Below are 23,019 nucleotides of genomic sequence, written 5' to 3'. Positions count from 1 at the left end.
TCTCCCTTAGAGATAGGGTGAGAAGTTCGGTCATCCGGGAGGGACTCGGAGTAGAGCCGTTGCTTCTTTACGTCGAGAGAAGCCAGTTGAGGTGGTTCGGACATCTGGTTAGGATGCCTCCTGGATGCCTCCCTCGTGAGGTGTCACAGGCAAGACCACCAGGGAGGAGACCCCGGGGAAGACCCAGGACACACTGGCGTGACTATATTGCCCAGCTGGCCAGGGAGCGCTTCGGAATCCCCCCCGGAGAGCTAGTGGAAGTGGCTGGGGAAAGGGAGGTCTGGGCCTCATTGCTTAAGATGCTGCCCCCGCGACCCGAACCCCGGAGAAGCGGAAGATGATGGATGGATGCATGGATGGATGGATTTCTTAACAATGAGAAAGTTGTATGTAATGGCTATTTTGACAGGAATTTAAATGAATAACAGGGACTTTTACACATCATATATATTTTACAATTGTAAAAATCCACTTAAATGTACAAAGCGTAGTCTATTGCTCCCTATGGCCTGCCATACCTACTATTTTACATTTATTTTGGCTGTGATGTGCATGACACATGCGGAAAATTCTGTACGCACCAATTAAGATATGTAACAAAATTTTGTATCTGATGGCATACAACTCCACCCAAATGGACATAAGCCTATATGCAACTTGGGCATAGCAGAAGTGTGAGAATCCACGGAGAACTGACAGTGAGGTGTTTCAACCGTGTAATGACCTCCCAAAGTTGACATGGCTGAAATTGGCTTCTTGTTCACATTTTCCAGTTCAGCCTTAATCGTGCAGCAGTTCCATTCTGGCAGATGCTGCACCATTTAAGGTGGAATGGGAAAATTTGAACAAGAAGCTTCTGAAGGGGCACTGAAGGGAATTGTTTATTAGTTTTGTTATACATATTTCTTTTACATATGAGTCTGCGCACTATGCTCAAACTTCCATCACATTATTAAATATAGGTATGCTCAGATTGTTGCTGTCTAAAGTTGTTTGTTAAGTGTGCTTTTATCTCTTTTTATTTTTTAACATCACTTTAAGTGTCAGGTGCATCATTTTATGTTGAATATACCGAATGAAACTGTCCTAAATTACCCGGAATAAAATTTCATTATATTAAGACACACTAGAAGGTAACAGTTGAAAAGGCTACATGAACACCTACATTTGGCAGCTTTGTCGTCAAGTAGAGATAACATCTATGTATGTCTGGTGATACCGTTGTGTTTTTTTCACAGGGTGAAATGACAAAGGTGTTTTGGCTTAGTGTTTGTCACAGTGACATAATGCTGATAGTATTGAATGCGAGGAAAGGCATTTACACAGAGGTAAAGTGAGTATCATTTTACCATTTATAAGATTGAATCAGTCACATATTAGTGTTATGTTACTGTGATAACCTAAACTACAAAGTCAGTTTTGATAACATGCCAAGTCATTTCAGCCAAAAAAGTGTCATGACAACCCAGTGTCAGAAAAAAAGTCACCTGACACAAGTGTTACATCAACTTGACATCAAAGTAGTCAAAAGAAACTTTTATTTACATTTACAGCATTTAGCAGATGCTCTTAACCAGAGTGACTTACAAGAAGCGCTTTGTCTGTCTAGAGAAAGTATCTTTGCTAGTTACCAGTAGGTTAGAGAGAAAGACACAGAACTCTGTCATACAATACAATACAATACAATACCAGTAAACTACAATACACGGTGCATTCAACAATAAAGTAAACTACAATACACAGTGCAATACAATAAAATATGTTTTTTTTATGACAGTAATATAAGTTTTTAGTTTTATTTTATAAGTCGTGTTTATGACAGACGACACCTATTAAAATAAGCTATAAATGTTTATTTAATAAGTCATATTTATTTATGAAAGTTTATTTCAGTTGTCATAAAGAGCGTCATGTAGCCTAATGAACACTATAATACAGTATGATGAGCTACTTATTAAAGATGAGTGTCTTGTTCTAGTGCTCTAAAGCTGTTATTACCGAGATATGAAATCCAGTGATAAGGTGCCCAGATATGCTCAAACACCATACAATACTTCTATACTGCAGCTCTACGCAGTGCCTCAAGTTTTTTAGGTGGAAGGATACGCTCATAACAACAGCAAAGCGGTCCTCAGCAGTGGCCGGCATCTTTTGGCAGGCTGAGCGGATGTCCTGGATGGTGTTGTGCAGGTCGTTGAGATCTGAGGTGATGTTCCTCTGATTCACTAGAGACAAACAGGAAAAAGGAAAATGATAAGCCTACTTAGGCATCCTTTCTGTACCCATGCCAGAAAGTCTGCTCATTTAATCTCCTTAGATTCAGAATAGGCATTAATTAGTAGCTCAACAGAGGATTTTGATTAAAAGGTTTTTTAAACTGATCTCCGTAACTTGGCTTAAATTGCGTCTACAGATCAGCTGCTCACCTTTGGCCGCGAGAGGCACTGTATTGAGCTCTTTGGCAAAGTCCATTACCTCAGGGAAGTGTTGGCACAATGATTTGACGAGTATATGCAGGAAAGTAGATTTTCCATCCACTGTTTTGGTCGTGCCAAGCTACAAGGCAGGAATGTTACATATGCTTAATTATACCTCAGTGTGAAAGGTTTTCAGTTTCTTTAAAGGGCCCATGCTATTAACCAACATAGATTTTGATTGGAGAGGTTAGAAACTTCTTGAAAACTGAATTTGGCCTGGTTGTTTGTGCATTAAACTACATGAAGTTAGAAAAAAGTAAGTTATGGGCCCTTTAAATTCAAACACAGATCTAAATAACAAGCTTGTTAAGCGGCAAAACCATTTGAAGAAAAATGCTAACAAATAAATGCACTCACTTCAGTAAGAAAATGTACTTACTTCAGTGAGAAAATTGATTTTGAAGCCAGTAGTCTTACTACCTTTGGGCTGGCCATTGTTCAAGTAATTTCCCATGGCAAGGACAAACTGAAAAAGTCCAGATAGGAAGGATAGGAAGAAAACAGACTCAGAGCCAATGAGAAGCAGAGTGGCATTCTATCAAAGCATAAATCTGAAGGACATGATAATGAGTGCTGAGTTATGATGAGGAAATGAGTCTGAAGACTAGATGTGTTCAGCCAGCAATGAAGTTTAAAGAGCAAATCTTTAATCAGTCTTATCTCATTTGAATAATGTGTTGGTATGTTGAAAGTGGAGGGGGGTTTTTTTTGGACACATTTCAGTGTAGCAGTAAAGGGACTCAGTTCTACCTCCAGAATCTTTGCCAGTTTTTTGCTGTTCTTGAGCTCCAGGGAGGCCTTGTAGATGCAGTCATAGCCTCCTCTCATCTCTTCAGTTTTCTCCTGCAGTGTGCTCTTAAAATGCAGGCTCTTCAATCGGGTCTTGTATTCAGGCACTGATAGCATCTAGAGATACAGATGACCATAAACAAGATTTTCACCTCAGAAGAATATTCAAGAATGCAAATACCCAACTGCTAAGAAAATCCAATTTGCTTCATTCGAGCAAGTCCATCTGCATTGTTACCTGAAGGACAAACTGATCAGGCTCACTAAGCTTGCTGGGGTCATCGCTGTACTGCTCATACTGTTTGACCTCATCCTCATCCGGTGCATATAGGAGCAACTGTTTGATGTGTGCCGGCTCCAGGCGTTCGGTCGACATGGTCATCAGCACCTGACGCAGCTCACCTGGAGACAGCTTCAGATGGGCAATCAAGATAGCTACAGAAAGAGTGGATCAGAAAGGTGGACAAAGGTCAGCATACTAGACAAGCTAGCAAAGTCTAACAGCCCTTAACCTGTGCTTAAGACATTCAGCAAGGTAGCATAAGCTGACAGCATCAGATGCAGTCTAGCAGAGACTAACATTAGATACATGCCAGCAAAGCCTACAGGAAGTTGATACAGCCTAATAAGGTTATTAAGACTATGATTTCTAAAGAAATGTAGAAAATCCTCTGTTTCGATGTTTCTGTTTTCAATGCACCCTCATTGATTTCAACCTAAGTCACAACTCAGAAGAGCACAGCATCAATGTTACACAAGTCAAGGCGAAGGCTGGACAATGAGGAGTAGATAGTTCAACAGGAATACTTATGGTGTATTCAACTTTATTTGGAAGTGAGAAGCTCAGAATTACATTACTTTCGATCTCTGCACATTCCAGATACAAAGTGGGACAAAACATGAAAGAGTATTATTAGTAACAACTTAGCCACATAACAATAATGATATAAGTGGTACCTTTAACATTCATGATATATTTACCTTCTCAAAACAGCAGTGTTGTAGATTTAACCAACTGTTTTGTCTGTATGTTGACTGATCTAAAACAAATGGTACTAAAATCTAATTAACAAAATTAGAAGCAGTACTTTATTTACATTTACAGCATTTGGCTGACGCTCTTATTCAGAGCGACTTACAATTTGGTTATTTTATACAGGTCGGCCAAGGTGGTGTTAGGAGTCTTGCCCAAGGACTCTTATTGGTATAGTGTAGGGTGCTTGCCTTGGTGGGGGATTGAACCCCAGTCTACAGTGTAGAAGGCAGAGGTGTTAACCACTACACTAACCAACCACTGTTAGTAGTATTGTTTTTTAAAGTGAGCAGGAGTGTGGAGGTCACCAGTAGGAAGTTTTCGGCAGTAGTTTTTTCTTACCTGGAGGTCTCAAATTCAGAGTAAGTAAATTGCAAACATTGTTGCTAGCTGAGTTTAAATATAGAGAACAGAAAAGTCTTGACTGTAATTTTAAAGCTTTGTCTGGAATGTTTTGGGCTTGAAAAGGGAACTGTGTCAAATTCCAATGATTTCTGGATTTCTGCTGCTGGAAAAGTGTACAATAATGTCAACTTAACTAATACAGTAATGGAACAGCCCCTAAAATGAAATTGTGAAGTCAAGTTGATAAGGGCATGTTAAAAACAGCACTGAACTATAAGGATAGTCTTACATGAACAACTGTAACACAAGCTGGACACCACCAAACAAAGCTCAACATACAAATAAGACTTTTTTGTTTTTTTGCCTATCCTACTCACAGGCATTGTAGGCTTTCTTATGGGAAAGAATCTCAACCACATCTTTCTTTTTGAATGTCTCAGGCTGAGGTGTGGGTTCTGGAACAGAGACTGACACGTAATCAAAGAGTGAGGGAGTGCTCTCTATCCCAAAAAACATGTGAATAGTTGGATGGATGGATGGATGTATGGATGAATGGTTAGCTGGATGGATGAAGTGCCCAACACAACAACATGGCTTTGCACAACATGGCTTGCAAAAGAAAAAAATCCAAAAGGGCCTCAAACGGACTTTGCGAATAACTGGGTTTTTTAAAACAACTTAAAATACTGAAAATAACAGCTAGATATACCCAGTAACTTACAGTGGGACCAATTTACACTGTGAAATAACAAACTGTCAAGCATTAGCCGGGAGGAATATGACGAGATGATATGAAAATATGATTAAGTCGAAAAACAAAAGTGTGTCATATCGTTGCCGCTGGCAGCACCAAAGCTGTAACTGGTCTCCAGACACATAAATCAAAGGCTTTTTAAAGCAGCACGAAGCAACAATCTGTACCCAAGGTGGCCAACAATAAGGTCAGCACTTAGGGGTTTCTTAACTAGTAAAACGTTGGTTATGTGTTAAGGAATAACACAGATTCCTTGTTCACTCTCAGCAAGACAGTTAAAACTTTAGGTTTTCATAATTTATAAGATGGGGATGAAACACCTTGCTCTCTGTCACATACACACACAAATATACATATCTGTTTACTCACTGGGGGTCTTTTGTGTACCAAAATGCAACTCCAGATCCAGATATTTCACCATGTCACTCAGCTTGTCGTAATCTGAGTCCTCTCCCAGCTGCAATAAAGAAAGCAAAGCACTGCTAGCACACTCAAGACTTAAATAAACTCACACATACAGCCCTCGTGGACAACTCACATAGTCCTAATGGGCCTAAATTCCTTCAGTCCTAGTGGACTTCATTAGGGCTTCTGCACTTGCTATTATTATAGGTGTTACATTGATGCAGGTGTCCCAAAAGCCTCATTATTTCCCTTCAACAGCTCCTCCTTTAACGTCACTGAATCCCAAACTCATCAACACACAGAAAAGATGCAGACTATTCTTCTTTCAACATTTTACCAGGATGTCGCACTCAGACTGCTCGTGGAGTTGGGTATAAGTGCCTTCACTGGCTCATGCGTCCCGGGAGTGGAACTTGAAACACAACGAGGACTAACAAGGACACAACTCTATGAGAAAGTTCAAAGGGAGAAAAGGTCTGTTGATCTAGACAGGTTGTGTATCTCCTGTGTATTAGCTGTCATAAATTTGATAAACTCCCTCGAAATATTCTGAAACTTCTTAAGCTTTCCATCAGCTTGTACGATAAGTGATAAATAATAGAATGGAGTATAAACAAACAGTGGAAAAGAACATTATAAAGTCCCTTATTGTGTAAAGAAATAAATATTCAGTGTTAAGAATTCCAAATATAGCCAGTCCATAGACTCCTTAAGCTGCATAATGATAAAAATAACCCATTTTGTTTTTGTGATGTACCAAAAACTAGCACATTTACATTTATCTGCATATTAAGCATAAAGCAGTTTAGCCCTGCCTATTTATATGGAGTATTTCAACCTGCTTTCCGAATGAGGAATAACAGGGTAGCCAAAGGAGGTCATTTACTCTACAGAAACCTTTGGTTTCTCATATGCTTTGGCTTGGACCTGGATTGTAGATAAAGCTGCTTTGTGACAACACCTGTTGTAAAATGTGCTATATAAACAACTTTGACTTGACTTGCAGAAGTCAGAGACCACTCTTCTTCCATGTGCTTTCCATTCAAAATGTCCAAGTTTAATTTTTTAGCATCAGGACAAAGCAGAAAAATACGTTTAACAGAATATTACAAAGAATCATTAACAAGTGGAATCCCTCTCACAGTGAAAGAATGGAAAGAAACACCTGTGGCTTTTTCAAGAGCGGAGCGAAGCTTGATTTTCTCTCACAAAGATGAAAGCTTTCAGTACTGTTTATCTGATGGGGAAAGTTGGTGGTCTCCCAGGCACTTAAGTTCCATTTTCTCTGTAATCTTTTCATAATGTTTGTACTTTTAATTCCTTATACAAGTGGGTTCTGTTATATCTATTCTAAAAATGAAAAGCTTGTATTTACTTGCCAATCAGAAATCAACAGCCTGTTTAATTATAAGGGATAAAAAAAGCCTGAAAAATCATTAGTTCAAGGTGAACTATGACTTTTTAGGTACACAAACCAACACACACAAAAAAAACAAAACAACATATGATATTGACCCGTTAACCCTGGGTTACATTAAAAAGTTCTACGCCAATTATAGCCATGATTCTTAGTGTGAACAAAGGTGTTCTACCTTCAGTAAAAGCTGTTTCATTTGCTACCCACTATTTGCTATCTCATTGTGAAACTACTGACAGATGCTAATGTGTTTGTATTGCTCACCTGCCCCCAGATAGTTCCTTCAGAGTTCTCCACCTGCTCCCAACGCAGTCTCTTCACACTCATGTGGCTAGAATCTGATTTTTGCGGTGAAGATCGGGGCAAAGGAGGGGGCACACATGGAGGAGGTAATGGTGGAGGTGGAGGGGGCTCCACAGGGGACGCTTTTTGGTGGTGGGGCTGAGGCTGAGGCTGGGGGTGAGGAGGGGGTTGAGCCTGTGGTTGAGGATGAGTGTCATGGTGATGCTGGTGATGTTGGTGGTGCATAGGATGAGGACTCTGTCTGGCTTGGGCAGAAGGGTGGACCTGATGGGTTGGGTGTTGCTGCTGATGTTGCTGCTGCTGTTGTTGTGGCTGCTGAGGTGGGGGCTGGGGTGGTGGCTGAGGCTGGAAGGTGGAAAGGATCTGGTGGGGTTGCTGAGGTTGATGGGGTTGGTGGATGATATGATACTGAGGGGCAGACTGCACAGGCTGAGTCTGATGGATGTGGTGGATCTGATGGATGTGATGAGGCTGTTGAACAGGTGGAGGAGGTTGGGTTGGTGGGTAGACTTGGTGGGTCTGGTGGATTTGGTGGCTTTGGTGGTGCTTTTGACTGGGATGAACATGTTGCAGCTGATTAGCCTGATGGAGCTGTTGTGCATGGTGACTCAATTGAGAGGTGGGTTGACACAGGTCAACTTGATGCATTTGTCTGTCAGCTCTCTCCAACCTTTCTATCAGTTCCATTCTTTCCATCCGTTCCAAGCGCTCCATCCTCTCCAGTCTGTCCAGCCTGTCCATGGAGCTGGAGAGGTGGGCTTGGTGACCTTGATGATGAGCATGTTGAGGCTGCTGACCAGGATGCATGGGTTGAGGTTGGTGAATTTCATAGATATGTCTATCAGACCGTTCCATCCTTTCAATCCTATCAAGTCTGTCCATGGAGCTGGAGAGCTGAGTCTGATGAGTATGGCGAGTTTGATGATGGCTTTGATGATGGCTTTGATGCATTTGATGGCTCTGTTGAGCCTGATGACCATGATGGCTGTGTTGAGCTTGGTGACTCTGTTGAGCCTGATGACTTGGATGAATCTGATAACCATGTTGAGCCTGCTGACTATGATTAGTCTGATGATGCATTTGGTACAACGCATGGCTAGGGACTGATGATGGAGACAAATCTGGTGATGGCAATGGGGGCAGGGACTGGTGCATCTGCTGTAAAGGGTGCTGTGTGTGGCAGCTGGGGGCTGTGGGCTGAGCCGGTAGAGACTGGTGCTCCTGTAGAATCTGATGAGCCATGATGTCCTCCCGAGTAGGGAGCACTTTGTGAATAGACTGCCGTTTTAGGGGCAGATTAGCCCTAGGAGGGGGAGGAGGAGGAGGTCCTGGGTGACGGCGGAAGGTGAGCTGTCGAGGTGCATGATCAGGGGTGTATCCAGCTGGTGGGGGTGGGTCATTAAACTGGACTGGCGGTGGGGGAGGAGGTGTGAGAGGTGGAGGAGGGATGTGCTCAGAACTAGACGAATAGGTGAGCGAGCTAGCATCCTCACTGCTGCTGTGCATCTCGCTGGCACTGCTCAGTTCAGGAGGGATATATGGGCCTTCATCTTCTTCCTCATCTTCCTCATCCACTTCCTCTTCTTCATCCTGAAGAGTCATCTGGACCACATCCTGGAGTCATCATTAAGCAGATGGGCACACAACTCAAAGTTCATGCCGATGGCCTGTTTTAACCTTGCACAGTAAAATCATCCGTGTTTAATTAACTCCTACAGAGTTAAACTAAATCTAAATTAACTCTGTAGGTTTTAATTAAACCATCTTAAATATAAAAATGAAATATAAAAATATTAGCTACTGATCTTGCTCACAAGTGGAATAACTGAATGTGTTGCATGCGACTTTATTTTTTTTGTTGCTTTACTTAACTGTCATATTATTTTTTTAAATATGTTCTGGGAATGTGCACATATTACAGACTTTTGAAAGTGCATTACTACCATTTTAATGAAATGTTTGCTTACCAAATTATGATATTAACACATGTAATCAACACAGAAGATATTCTCTGGTTTTACTGCAGCTAAAAACTCATTTTAATTTTAATAAAAAAAGATTTTAGAGTTTTACATTTAATACATTTTTGATCCTTGAAGGTATGACTACAAGGCTAACCAATGAAATGTCATCTTCTACTAGAAATTTCATATAGAGATTTTGATTCTACTGTCATTGCTGTACTAAACAAGGCTTCAGTACACATGTATCTGTTTCTAAACATCAAGTTTTTTTTTAATGCTTTGTTATTTGGGGTTACCCCTTACTCCCACTCCTTGTTCCCCCTGTTACTGGTCAATTATTTCCACATGTAAACAAAACTCAACAAAAACTGATCATAAATATATTTCACATCAAAAATGTTTTATTGTGTAAATAAAGCCTAAGATTCAGGGACAGTATTTTCCCCAAGTGATACATGGGTTAAACAACAAATCACCAGGGCAGGATGCTCAATTTGCTTTATTTAACTTTTTAACTGTGAAAAAATATTTCATAGTTCTTAAAGAATGTTTAGTAACACATGATGAACATGTCATGTGACACATACCTCCTCATAGTCGTTCTCAGGAGACAGGAAGTCGTCCACAGACAGCTGTTGGCCCAGCTGCTCAGTGAGGGCTTCCATGAACAGGTCTGTGTCAGCACTGCGGGGGGGACGGGAGAACGTGTAGCGCTTCTTACGTATGGGAGGGCTAGGTGGATAGTCCGGGGGGCTTGGAGGGTAGTCTGGGGGAGAGGGGGGTGAGAGTGGAGGGCTGTCCAAGCTCATGTAGGGGTTGGACTCTATACTCCCTTGGGACGGAGGCTCTGGAGGATAGCAGGGACACTGAGGACTGGGTAAGGGCTCTGTCCAGGCTACAGGCTGGGGAGGTGGGGGCGGAGGAGGAGGAGGAGGGGGAGGCTGGACAGACGTCACTACCTTACGACTGCCTGTGATGTTAAAGAGAACAGAACTAATGTAAAAGCATTCATCCTTTGTGTTAAAGGAATGGTTTGAACAGCTGATTAGTAACTGAATCTTATACCCCATCATTATTATCATTGTGCAAACTGAATGACTGAATGATCTCACTCATCTCAAAACACGTCTAGCTGTTAATGAATGTCAAATAAACTTGCTATATGACACTCTATATAAGGTGGACAAAATGTATCTTATGGCTATAAATACAAGTAGTAGTTGTCTTCAATCTTGAAATCTTTCATATATTTTTATGCATATCAGTACGTCATAGAGCATCAGAAAATACTTAAGCAAGTCTATTAGAGATTTCTTACTATCACAATGTGGTTTGAGTAAACTGTGTGATGATTTAGGCATGCAGTTCTAACAATGCTTGGTAGAGTACAGCCTCACAGCTTCAATGCAAAACTAAAGAAGTTCAGACACCAAACATTTCTTGTCCAAACAACTATATTTGGGGTAAAGGGAAAACTGAAAATGAGATATTTTTTTCTGAACTATGAAATTAATTACAAATCTTGTATCCTGGAAGGTTTGTGATTTTCTTTAGCAGTTTTTGAGTACCTGAAGTAGCCCGTACAGAAGGAGAGGAGGAGTGAGCTCTGATGGACTGGCTGGAAGAGTGGGGGTAGGCATCCAGCAGTGTTTCGGGAGCAGGAGGAGGGCGGCTCTTCAGGGATTTGGATCTCTTTCCTGCGTACACATTCTCCAGCTCAGCATACACAGCAGACAGCTACATAAAGGAAAGAGACTTGATATGAGAGATGAATATGAGGGACAGATACAAATATAATTACACAAAAATACCTGTCATATCTATCTGGCCACAATTAAACAAAAAAAAAAAAGAATGCTGCTTTTAAAAAGTAATTTGGTGCATTTTTGAGCTCACATTAGTGAGATTGTTGGGTGTCTCTGGTAGAGATGTCCCATCTCCAGACTGTCTTTCTCCAGGAGCCAGTCTCATTGGGGCAAGCTCCACAGGCTCAGTGCGGATCCCTGAAACAGATAAGCAACACTTGGTCATCTATATTCAAACTGCGCAAATTCCAAACAAAGTTAAAGTTATAGCTTGGTGCTTATTAGTTTATTATGGTGTAATATACCAACTGGCCACTTCATTAAGTACACCTCTTTGTTTTGACACTCATTGTCCATTTTATCAGCTCCTCTCACCATACTGGTGCACTTTGTAGTTCCACAATTACAGACTGTAGTCCATCTGCTTTTCTGCATTCATTGTTAGCCCCTTTTACCTTGCTCTTCAAAGATGAGGATACCCACAGGACCACCACAGAGCAAGTATTATTTGGGTGGTGATCATCCACAGTACTGCAGTGACATTGATGTGGTGGTGGTGTGTTAGTGTGTTGCGCTGGTTGCTCAGACACAGCAGTGCTGCTGGAGTTTTTAAACACCTCATGGTCACTGATGGACTTTGAATAGTTCACTAACCAAAAATATCCATCTAACAGTGTCCTGTGACCACTGATGAACTAGAGGCTCAGTAACACAAACTGTGTCTATTAAAGAGGACAGTGAGTAGACACAGTGTCTAAAAACTCAGCTGTGTCTGATTCATTCATATCAGTGAACACTCACTAACACACCACCACATCGGTGCCACTGCAGTGCTGAGAATGGTGGTCAAGTGGGGGTCCTGACAACTGACAAACAGGCTAACAAGTTTTGCAAAGAATCAGATGGAATGCAGCCTGTAATTGTGGAGCTACAAAGTGCACTTATTTGGTATTTGGTATTATTGTGGATCTAATAAAATGGAGGTAGGTGTACCTTATGTGCAGTATTCAAATGTTTGAACAACTTCAGTCAAATCACATGTTTTGTTCATCACATCTATGGGGAACAAACTTAAATATGACATTTTTCTGCAAATTTCAGTACACAATTTACTTTGTTTATTTACAGAGTCTAGCAAAAGTGTGTTCTTCATAGAGAATGTGTACTTTTTTCACTTCAAATCTACAAAACAATTTGACCAGTGTGCCCAAATCTTTGCATAGGATCAGTCTGAGACAGCATCAATATAACATAACAGTACAACTACATAATATTTGGTAGTAAAGTTCAGTGTGGTACCCATTCCCAGGTGAGTGCCAATGACCAGGTCATCTGAGCTGCGTCCTCTCACGCTGCTCCGGTAGGTGGTACCTGTCACCTTCATAGAGCTACTGCGCCGGTGGGGTTCTGGGGCTGGGTGTTCGGGCTCTGCCACGGACACTGGCGTAGAACACACAGAAAAACAAAGACACCATAATGAGAGTAAAATATATAAGTTGGTGATGGAATACTTGATAATATTATCGGGTACTAGTGGAAGCTTGCAAAGGTATTAAAATCTTGACTGACTAAAGCTTGGAAAGGTTAGGAACAACTATTTGCAAAATTTAGCAGCGCACATTAACACACATAGCGACTCACACACATGCCCTCAAACGAGGTGTGACTCACGTGTGACTTTATAGCCAAGGAAGCGTGAAATCTTGTTCTGGCAGTGCTCCTGCTCCTCATAGGTCAGCAGCTGGTAAATAAACTGCCAGATCACCTGCTTAGCTGGAGTATCCAGTACTGGTAACACATCCACGATCAGAGTATCCACATTCCTGCAAATCGGAAAAACTCAAGAGACTCATCTTCTCTACATCACCTCAGCCTTATTCTTAAACATCTCTGGACAACCTATATCCTCAGTGGCTATATAAGCATTCAGAAACCAACAATAAACTCTGTAAAGGTCTTGGCTGAACATCCAGATAAAAATCTCAGGCCCATATATCCAAAAGGATTCTGGCTTCTTCAAAGACTTTAGTCCTAAAGCCAAGCAGGGCAAGGTAAGACAAGTTCATTTATATAGCACCTTTCATACACTGTTGTCATTCAAAGTGCTTTACAAATGAGAAAATACAGAGCCAGGGTTGAGGTGCTGGAGCCCAAAAAAATACAGTGTTGTTTTAAAAAAAAAAAGCCCAGATCAAAGCAAAAATTCTAGTAATCCTCAAGAACAGTAAGGATGGAGGTGTTAGCCCTTCCAATCAGGCACTTCTGGCTTATGGTTACAAGCACAGGTCAAATATTAAGTAAGTCAACCTCTAAATGCTGTCATCATGTGTACACCTAAATGAAAATCATCTCATAAAACTGAAAAGGCACAGATTTAAAATAAACCACCATTTTGAGGAAGTATATGAATGTACAGACGAGTGACAAATTACCGCGGGGGGCATTGTCATCCTGAAAGAGACCACTACCATCAGGATCAGGAGGTGATCAGTCAGAATAACTGATTTGTAGGGATTCTTCCCTATACAGGGACAAAACATGCAAGCAACACCCCCTCCCCCCACAGCATAACAAAGTCCATCAGATTCCCCTGCTTAGCTATTAAATATTCAGCCGTATTATTCACAACACACACACACACTCAGCCACTTGTGGAGAAGGTGGGGAAGGATGACTCATCTTACTAGACCAGTTCTTTTTGCATTTCTGAACTCTCAAATGAGCATTCATCTTTATAATGAGGGGTTTATGTGTTGCAGCCCTACTATAATATCCCTCTCTGTGTGTTTGTGGATGTACTGTTCATGCTGACATAATCTGAGTACATCCTGCACTGGCATTCTCCGTCACCTAAGGCAGTAGTTCTCAACCACTGACCGAAGGAACAGTTGGTCCTTATATATTGCACTAATGTACAAGTATCATTGAATGTGCACTTTCAAGCATAATTTCAGATTCATTGATGTCTTTTCCATAGATTTACATGTAGAAGTCACTTTAGTCACTGTTCCCAAAGAAATACCAGCCACTTGAGCAGTCATTGTGATGAAGCTCCAGCTATCCGTGCCCCAGTAATTCTTTCAAAGACACTTAGATCTTTTCCTCTCTCCAGCTTAATCAATCATTAACGTCAGCTGGGCCTGCTCAGCATGGTAGGATGTTAATAGTTTAACTGCATCATGCAGTACACCTTTCGGGAAGCTTCTTCATACTTTTATTTCTCTATGCATTTATTCATGCTTGAAATATGTGACAAATCTTTCACTAAATCGCTAGAGACTGTGATTTAAAGACACACAACTAAAGGCTATCACATTACCAGACGCTATCAGAGAGGTGAGGGTCAGCCTTCTCACCTGTGCTGAAAGAAGGCCTCCAAAGCCTTGCAGATGGTGTATCTCTCCTGCAGGGTGAGCAGATGCTCCAGCTGCTGGCTGAAGGTGCGGCCTTGCACACGGATGCTGGGCGGCAGGATCTCCGCCACCCACTGCAGGGAGCTGAGCACAGGAGAACGAGAGCGCGGAGACGCCTCCAGAGGCTCAGGTTCTGCCAGTGTGAAAACTGGAGGCCCGTCCTCAACCACCAGCGAGGGCATGGCCCCACTGCCCTGTAGCATGGACACTACCTTTTCATGGGAACAACTCCTGACAAGACACAAGTGCAGAATGCCATGATATCAAATCTTTTGCCATTTTATAACCCCCTTTGTCCATTTCTGAAGCTCTTCTCAAAGAAATCCAGTACTTACATTTACCAGTCAATACCTGCTTCAGCTAACAAGTTCCTCATTGAATTAAATCAGGTGTGCTCACCGACGGAATTTAATAAATCTATATAAACTCCATAGTTCAGCAAGTCAGAAACAATATTCAGTGTACAAAAACAAGGTATTCTTCTATTAATAATAATATTAATACCTTTTCTGAAATGTTTTTTTATTGTAATGTTTGTTTATTCGTATTTATTCTAATGTTATATACTGTTTTACTGACAAAATGCACTTAGAGTCAATATAGATTTTGAACTGTTTTTGTCCATTCATGATGAAATGTTCTCCCAGTAAAAAGGCCAGCAAGAGTTCTTGAATGATGTAGAACAATAAAAAAACAGAACTGAAAGGAGCACAGGTTTTGACTTGGCAACAACGATCTATATAATCCACCAGCATTACAACAACCCACCTCATGTCCAGCCCATTGAGAAACAGGATGCGATCTCCAGGTTTGAGGCCTGCTTTCTCAGCGGGGCTACCTGAAAAAACACACACACACAGGTCACACAGGTTGTAACCACAGACCAGACTGTATGAAACTAAGCTGAGGTTAGATGGTCCATTTCCTTCGAGAAGATGTGCTAGTTGTTCTCACAGATTTCAATTCATTATGCTAAGCTGCTGTATCTGGACCCAACATTACATAGTAACACTTCACTTATAACCTGCTATTTAATGCTGACACAAACATATCATATGCTATCAGGAGTTGTCATGACAGATTATGTCCAGTAATTTAACATCTCATGTTACCATTGCCATTAACTGTCATTTGTCATAATGTTTGATGTCATGATTGCTATACAGTAAAAATGATTAAGCTATCATGACATCAGACATTATGCCATCTGTCTTGACAATTAATGGTAATGGTAGTTGATACAAGCATGTCTCTTCGCCCATTTATCATGACGTGTCATGTCAAAAATATGTAGCAAAGCTCAAGTAACATTATTCTAAGACTACAAGGTCAGAAGAACGCAGTATCAACAAATTCACCTGCTTCTAAGTAGGAAAAGTATTCTTTGGTAAGACACGATTTTGTAAGATGGGACATGAGGCTTGACAAAAAGGCGTTGGTGTCCCAGCATGAAAGCGTTACACACATCCTGTTGGCATTTCATTCTCTCCCTTTCCTCTCTGCCCCTTTCTTTCTCTCTTTTTCTCTTTTCTTTTTCTCTCCCTCCTCCCTGAAAGCTGTTTATTCAAAGGACGGTTGTGGGAAGTGCAAATGGAGAAGGATTAACATTTGACGAACACAGAATTCCACCACCTGTGCCCCTCTGACTCAGCCCTGCCGTGGGTGACTGCTCCAGGGTTTGCACTACGTACACACATACACAGATGTACAAACAAAATGACTGAAGAATGCCAGAAATGGTTAACAGGCTTAAAGATCAAGTGGAGCTCTTTCCCGAGCACTCTTTCTCTGTTTCACACATGCACACACAAAATCAACACTTCAGACAGTACTCTACCACTCAGACACTTTTTAAAACCACTCTTCAGCTGTCTTCATCGTCACTGATGGTGCACTTGCCACAAAAAGCTGTAGTTAGAACAGGAATCCTCTTTAGGATGGGTCAGATAAAAGAGACAAATAAAATCATGACCACCAAACAGAGTTCAACAAAAAAGTCAGAGCGGCTTACATTCGAATTAGGTTATGTGCAAAAGTTAGAGATCATCTTTCATTCCAGTCAAAAGAGAGGTATGAGTTATTAATTTTTCAGCATCAGAGTAAAAGCAGAAAACATATTTAAAAGAAAATTACACCGAAGCCTCCACCACTAAATATAATTTCAAAATTGTTAGTATTTAGTGTGTTCACTCTTTGCCCTTTTACAGTTTCCTTTCTTTTAGGAAGGCTTCCTTTTAGATTTTCAAAGAAATCCACAAAGATATTTTTCCAAAGTTCAGTCTTAGAAATCAGTTGCTTATTCTGCTTCTCATGATGTAGGCAGTTCCAAACACAGTCAATGACGTTGACGTCTAGACTCTGGAGCGGCCAGTCCATTGTTCTGAGGATAACAGCAGCTTCTTTATTCTAACTAATAACAGCTTCTTGATAGGAGCACATTCTTTTAGACCCATTATGTTCAGCTGTCTCACAGTGGTGCTTGATTTGATCCTATTTCTGAAAGATGAAAGCTTTAAGTACTTGCACGGTTGTTAGGAGCTCCACTTTCTCTGTATCTCTTAATAATGTTTAGAACCCTAGGTCCAGAAACTTTAGAAACTTGGGAAACATTTTCCTTTGATTTCCCTCTTCCTTTTGGAAGGGAGTTATTTTATATTCTCCACAGAAGCATTTCCTCAAAAAAGAACAAAGTCACTGACTTTTGCACAGTACTGTAAGCTGCATAGCAACTGTCACTTGATAATTTGCTTATTACATAATATTAAAACATAGTCATTCTAATATAGTTCCAATTTGAAGCCACTAAAACTGATTGAAGCACTCAGCCTCGTTTCAAATGACATTACATTGCATCTTCTAATACCAGGGATCTTAACTGCTAATTGTGTGCATCGTTCTGTGAGATGTCTTTGCTTTTGGTACCAGTGCTACTATAACTGATATGAATTTTTTATGTCACACCCACACAATTCACCCAAAATTTAAAAGTTGAGTAATGGCCTTTTGCATATTTTAAAGGATATATTCAGCAATTTCTCAAGTAATGTCATAATTTCACTTGCCCTGACACAAACAAACCTAGAACAGCATGTCACTGTTACAACACCTTCACAAAAGAATATTGGACCAAGACTTAAATGTCAGCTCAACTGACTCACATTACACCAGCCTTGCCTCTTCCCCTACACTTCACAACATGCTAGCAAGTCCGCACGGTCATACTGAAGACTTATTGGATGAATTTAGTAATGCTTTATGCGTATATAGTGACAGGTGTAGTAGAGCATGTCTGATGAGGTCACTTGTCCTTTTTCGGCCAAAATTGGTGGTAAAATACTGAGGTCTAGAAGTAGAACTTTAAGCGGAAGTTGAAGAAAAAAACTTGTTTTTTGGGAACAAGTCCACACCTGGAATGACTGAGTCGATCCAAACGGGAGCATGCCCACGTAGAGTGAAACCAAAGCTCTGGTTCCCTTTATAGACCCGCACGGTCCTATAAGGGCACAGAAAGAAGAAAGAGAGAGTTAAATGAGCCTCCAGATGTAAACTCAAGCCATAAACTAAACTCTAAAAATATATTTGAGTTATTGGTTACATCTTTCTTGTATGACCACAAGCGTGTTTATGGACCCTGAGGGAAATGTACACACAAACAGTCATCCATCTCTATCCCCATTAAATCCCCTCCTCCCTACATCTCTGTTACCATAGTAACTCTTTAGGGCACCACCAGATGTGTTACATAAAGTAACCATAGGCAAACACATCTTTTCTAAAAGAAAATAGATTTGGTCTGCACATAGGAGTGATGCTAAAAACACTTGAAGCTTAATACTATACAAACCTTAATTTCAAAAAAATTGAAATGTTAATAAGAACAGAAAGCAGTGATTTCTATGTCTAATTTGACCTGTATTTAAACAAGCAGTACAAATGCAAGATATCTGATGTTTTACCTTTCTCACATCATTGTTTTGTGTACATGTATACTCATTCTGTAATTGATGCAACATGTTCCAAAAAAGTTGAAGGGCAACTTTACAGGGTAATTTAATACTAGGAACACTGTAAAAAATTTTAAATAATACATTTTAAACAGGCGATGCAATCATGCTTGCAAATAAAACTCATCAGTAAATAATCCAACAGGAACAATGTCCCTCATGTCTACCATCACCTTCAATGCATCTGATGGCACTGCATTAAAAGCCAACATGCTTCTGTGATGAATATCATTGTATGGGCTCAAGAATACTTTAACAAACCGCTGTCAATAAAAACTGTTAATTCCTATTTAAAGTAATGACTATACTATACTCAGCAGTATTCATATGTCAACAACACCCATAAACATCACTGACGTCTCACATGCTGACGTTGATTTTCTGCACAGCGTAAATGTGATGTGGTCCAATAAGTCAATCTTTCACACTGTGTATGGAGAAACTGACAAATAAATAAAGAAGAAAAAGATCATCCAGCTTGTTACAAGTGTAAAATTCTGAATCCAGACTCTGGCATGTGTAACTTGCACATTGCTACAAGCACAATTAATGCGAAAGATATATTCACATTTTGGAGCAACATAGACTGCCTTCCAGATTAAATCATTTCCAGGTATATCAATGCTTATTTCAACATGACAACATCAAACCACATTCTGCATGTCGCTGCTGTTAGAACAAAACCTTGTATCTCCATTTTTTTTGTAGTTTTACAGTTTTTGACATATAAATTTTATTGTAAACTTTACAATCAATGGATCAAAAGAAATGGCCCAAAATGACTTGGGGGGAAAAAAGCCTGGTTCCATTGACTTTCATTAAAAGTAAAATGTGTTCGTTGCAACAGCATTGATGTGTTACAACATGACTGCATAATCACATAATCAGAGTGTGGGTGCTAGACTGGTCTGCCTGCACTCCAGATCTGTGTCCCATTGAAAACTTGTGATGCATTACGAAGTGCAAAATATGAAAACAAAGGACTAATATAGTGCAGCTGAAGACTTTTATAATAGAAGAATGGCAAAAAATTACACTTTCATAACTGGATCGTTTGGTGTTCTGAGTCTCCTAACAATCACAAAGTGTTACAAAGTGGTAAACATGCTCTTGTCCCAACCTTTTACATGTATGATGCAGGCATCAAAGTTTAAAACATTAAATATCACATTTGTGTATTGTTTTCAACTTTACTGAACTAAAATCTTATTAAGATTCTTCCTTCTTCACTTCAAATACAAGTACATATCAACCTAGCTCCTGTGACTTACCTGCTGTTCTGAATCTGTTATTAGGGGTGCATACTGCCCTAGTTTTCCTCAAGTTCACACCACTTAAAATGTACTCTCACAGTTGCTGGGTGAATAACAATCCATCATTTCCCATCTTAGATGTACTATAATGAACCATAATGGACCAGAGGGGAGCTTAGATAATGAAAAGCTTGTAAGAATTCTCTCTTAGTTACTGTAAAATGCTGTCTGTTGCAATTTTAGCACTCTGTAATTGCTTTTTAACAAGAATATAAAACAAGCACTTTCTCACTGTACAAGAGATTGAACATAATGATCAGACTTCAGGGATTTAAGCCTCTAACTAGTATGATTTGACATTGAAACTGATGTGACACATTTTGGCTGCCTAGCTCAAATGAAAACAGTGAGGAACTACACAGTATACTACATTTATAGCACAATGGGAACAAGATGTGTCACACAATCCTGACATGCAAAAGTCCGGAAATCTGTAAAGAGACATCAAACTAGCACAAATATAACACAAGAAACACAGAGAAACGCTAGCAGCATTTTCAGACTACCACAACTGAAAATGTATCAGTACACAGTTATACAATGACAGGATTCACAATGCTGTAACTTTATTTACTGCCCAACTTTGGATTTCTTAGGTTTTCTTTCTTTGGTTTACCCCTATCCAAAAGACTAATAAAAACTACATGCACATATTCTATAAAAAGGTATGCTTTCTAAAGAGTTGTCCTAAAAAATGTATTACATTTACAGCACCAGTCAAAAGTTTGAATACACTAGTGATACAAATTTCACATTTTACCACAATAGTGAAAACACCAGCTATGACCACATCATGAAATAACACACATGCAGTTCTACATTGACTAAAATTATTAAATAAATCATTTACTTTTATAACCTTTAAAGTAGCCCCCTTTGCCTTCATGCAGCATTGTACATACTTGATATCTTTTCAAGAAACTTTATATGGAGCTTGAAGTAGAGCTTATCTAACAGGCTTGAAGTTCAACATAAGCTGAAAATGCCTTAATGGAGGGGAACCAAAGAACTAATTGACGTTTAGAAGATACTGATGTATCGGAGTGAAGCTGAGCAACTAGGGTTAAAGGGGAAATTTAACATGTTTGTGGTGTCTGCATCTGATGCCTGAAAGTTAATGCCTGCTCAGCGTATAGACCACAGATGATAACGGCACATGTTTGATTCGTACTAAAAGGTGCTCTGCTGAAACAAACGTAGACACTAAAAACTAATGTCTGACAGAGTAAAAGTCAATAGACTTGTGTTGGAGTGGCAGAAAGTTGCAATCAACCTTTTTCAGTGGTGTTTGCCACTTTTACATTTTGGCTATGCCAAGGTAGCTTCACTAGCAGGCCAAACATGCCACATACCACAGGCTTGGGTCCAGCAAAATGAAGCTGAAATGGCAGAGCACAAAGATGAGTGACCGTTGTTGGAGTGACAGACAGCCGAAATCAAACGTGCTCTGTAGAATTTTGGCTATGCTACTGATAGCTTTGTAAGCAGGTCAAATGTGCCACACCATTAGCATGGGCTCCAGCTAACTGACACTGAAATGACACCTGTTCAAGTCAAGTGACTTTTGTCAACTGAATGTGTTCTGTGGTGTGTAGCTATCATGCTTAGTTTTTATGAGGATTTTCCAGGCTCAGATTTTTCCTCATTAACATCACCACTTAATGCTGAGCTCTCACACCACCAATCAGTGAGCCTTCTAAAATATAAACAAGTGGAATGTGTTTGTTACCGCCATCTACGGATACAAAAAATATTTATCGGTATCATGATATGAGTTTCTGTGGAAGGCACATCTTTAAGAGCTGTGATGATGGAACAGATCAAATTACCTCATACACACAGTGCCAAAGAGATGTCATTACATTGCCGCCACAAACCTAATCAGTGCTTCACTACACTGGGATTGAACCCTCCTCTCTCATGTGATTGATGAGTAATCATTCGGCTAAATGGCCACTTACAAAACACACAGATGTACAGTTCAAAAAACGGCTCAAAAACATTAGGATCATTCTCAAATCTAGAGTGCCAGGCAGTAACTGACTCAACAAACTTTTTTCCTTACTTTTCTAAAATAAAATCTTTATGTATGACTTAAAATTCACTTAAAATTCAAAAATACACTATTTACAGCCCAGTCCATACAGTGACTATATGGAAACTAGGCTGCAAAAACAGCCTGTTTTTATGTAATTGTTTTTAAGATGGCATGCATGTACATACACTATATTGCCAAATGTATTCACTCACCCATCCAAATCATTGAATTCAGGTGTTCCAATCACTTCCATGGCCACAGTTGTATAAAACCAAGCACCTAGGCCTGCAGACTGCTTCTACAAACTTTAGTGAAAGAATGGGTCGTTCTCAGGAATTCCAGCGTGGTACCATGATCAGACGCCACCTGTGCAACAAGTCCAGTCGTGAAATTTCCTCCCTACTAAATATTCCACAGTGAACTGTCAGTGGTATTATAACAAAGTTGAAGCGATTGGGAAAGACAGCAACTCAGCCACGAAGTGGTCGGCCATGCAAAATGACAGATCGGGGTCAGCGAATGCTGAGGCGCATTGAGCGCAGCGATCACCAACTTTCTGCAGTCAATCGCTACAGACCTCCAAACTTCATGTGGCCTTCAGATTAGCTTCATGGAATGGGTTTCAATGGCCAAGCAGCAGAATCCAATCATTACATCACCAAGTGCAATGCAAAGTGTCGAATGCAGTGGTGTAAAGCACCGCCACTGGACTCTAGAGCAGTGGAGACATGTTCTCTGGAGCGACAAATCACGCTTCTCCATCTGGCAATCTGACAGAGGAGTCTGGGTTTGGGAATTGCCAGGAGAACGGTACTTGTCTGACTGTATTGTGCCAAGTGAAAAGTTTGGTGGAGGGGGGATTATGGTGTGGGGTTGTTTTTCAGGAGTTGGGCTCGGCCCCTTAGTTCCAGTGAAAGGAACTCTTAATGCTTCAGCACCAAGAGATTTTGAACAATTTC

At 40.3% G+C, this 23,019-nt stretch overlaps 1 protein-coding gene across 3 annotated transcripts in view; it reads right to left on the bottom strand.

Annotated features, from left to right (window-relative positions):
- The window catches only part of grid2ipa (glutamate receptor, ionotropic, delta 2 (Grid2) interacting protein, a), a 75,890-nt gene that overhangs the window by 5,940 nt on the left and 46,931 nt on the right, over window positions 1–23,019 (bottom strand). For 2 of the 3 annotated variants that reach the window (XM_017705876.2, XM_017705879.2), the window contains 16 exons: window positions 18,113–18,198; window positions 15,474–15,543; window positions 14,649–14,936; window positions 12,964–13,115; window positions 12,592–12,732; window positions 11,384–11,490; window positions 11,056–11,224; window positions 10,075–10,457; window positions 7,485–9,137; window positions 5,768–5,855; window positions 5,022–5,111; window positions 3,505–3,701; window positions 3,228–3,383; window positions 2,857–2,943; window positions 2,427–2,556; window positions 2,107–2,225 (listed from right to left, as the gene is read on the bottom strand). In XM_017705876.2, the coding sequence (XP_017561365.1) occupies window positions 2,107–2,225; window positions 2,427–2,556; window positions 2,857–2,943; window positions 3,228–3,383; window positions 3,505–3,701; window positions 5,022–5,111; window positions 5,768–5,855; window positions 7,485–9,137; window positions 10,075–10,457; window positions 11,056–11,224; window positions 11,384–11,490; window positions 12,592–12,732; window positions 12,964–13,115; window positions 14,649–14,936; window positions 15,474–15,543; window positions 18,113–18,198 (3,916 nt within the window). The remainder of the gene's footprint in view (window positions 1–2,106; window positions 2,226–2,426; window positions 2,557–2,856; window positions 2,944–3,227; window positions 3,384–3,504; window positions 3,702–5,021; window positions 5,112–5,767; window positions 5,856–7,484; window positions 9,138–10,074; window positions 10,458–11,055; window positions 11,225–11,383; window positions 11,491–12,591; window positions 12,733–12,963; window positions 13,116–14,648; window positions 14,937–15,473; window positions 15,544–18,112; window positions 18,199–23,019) is intronic. The other variant, XM_017705877.2, reaches the window with a different exon arrangement.

Source organism: Pygocentrus nattereri, chromosome 14 (genome assembly GCF_015220715.1).
Source record: "Pygocentrus nattereri isolate fPygNat1 chromosome 14, fPygNat1.pri, whole genome shotgun sequence".
Classification (NCBI taxonomy): domain Eukaryota; kingdom Metazoa; phylum Chordata; class Actinopteri; order Characiformes; family Serrasalmidae; genus Pygocentrus; species Pygocentrus nattereri.
The sequence above is the reverse complement of the archived record's forward strand: the minus strand, read 5'-3'. Positions and strand labels throughout refer to the sequence as shown.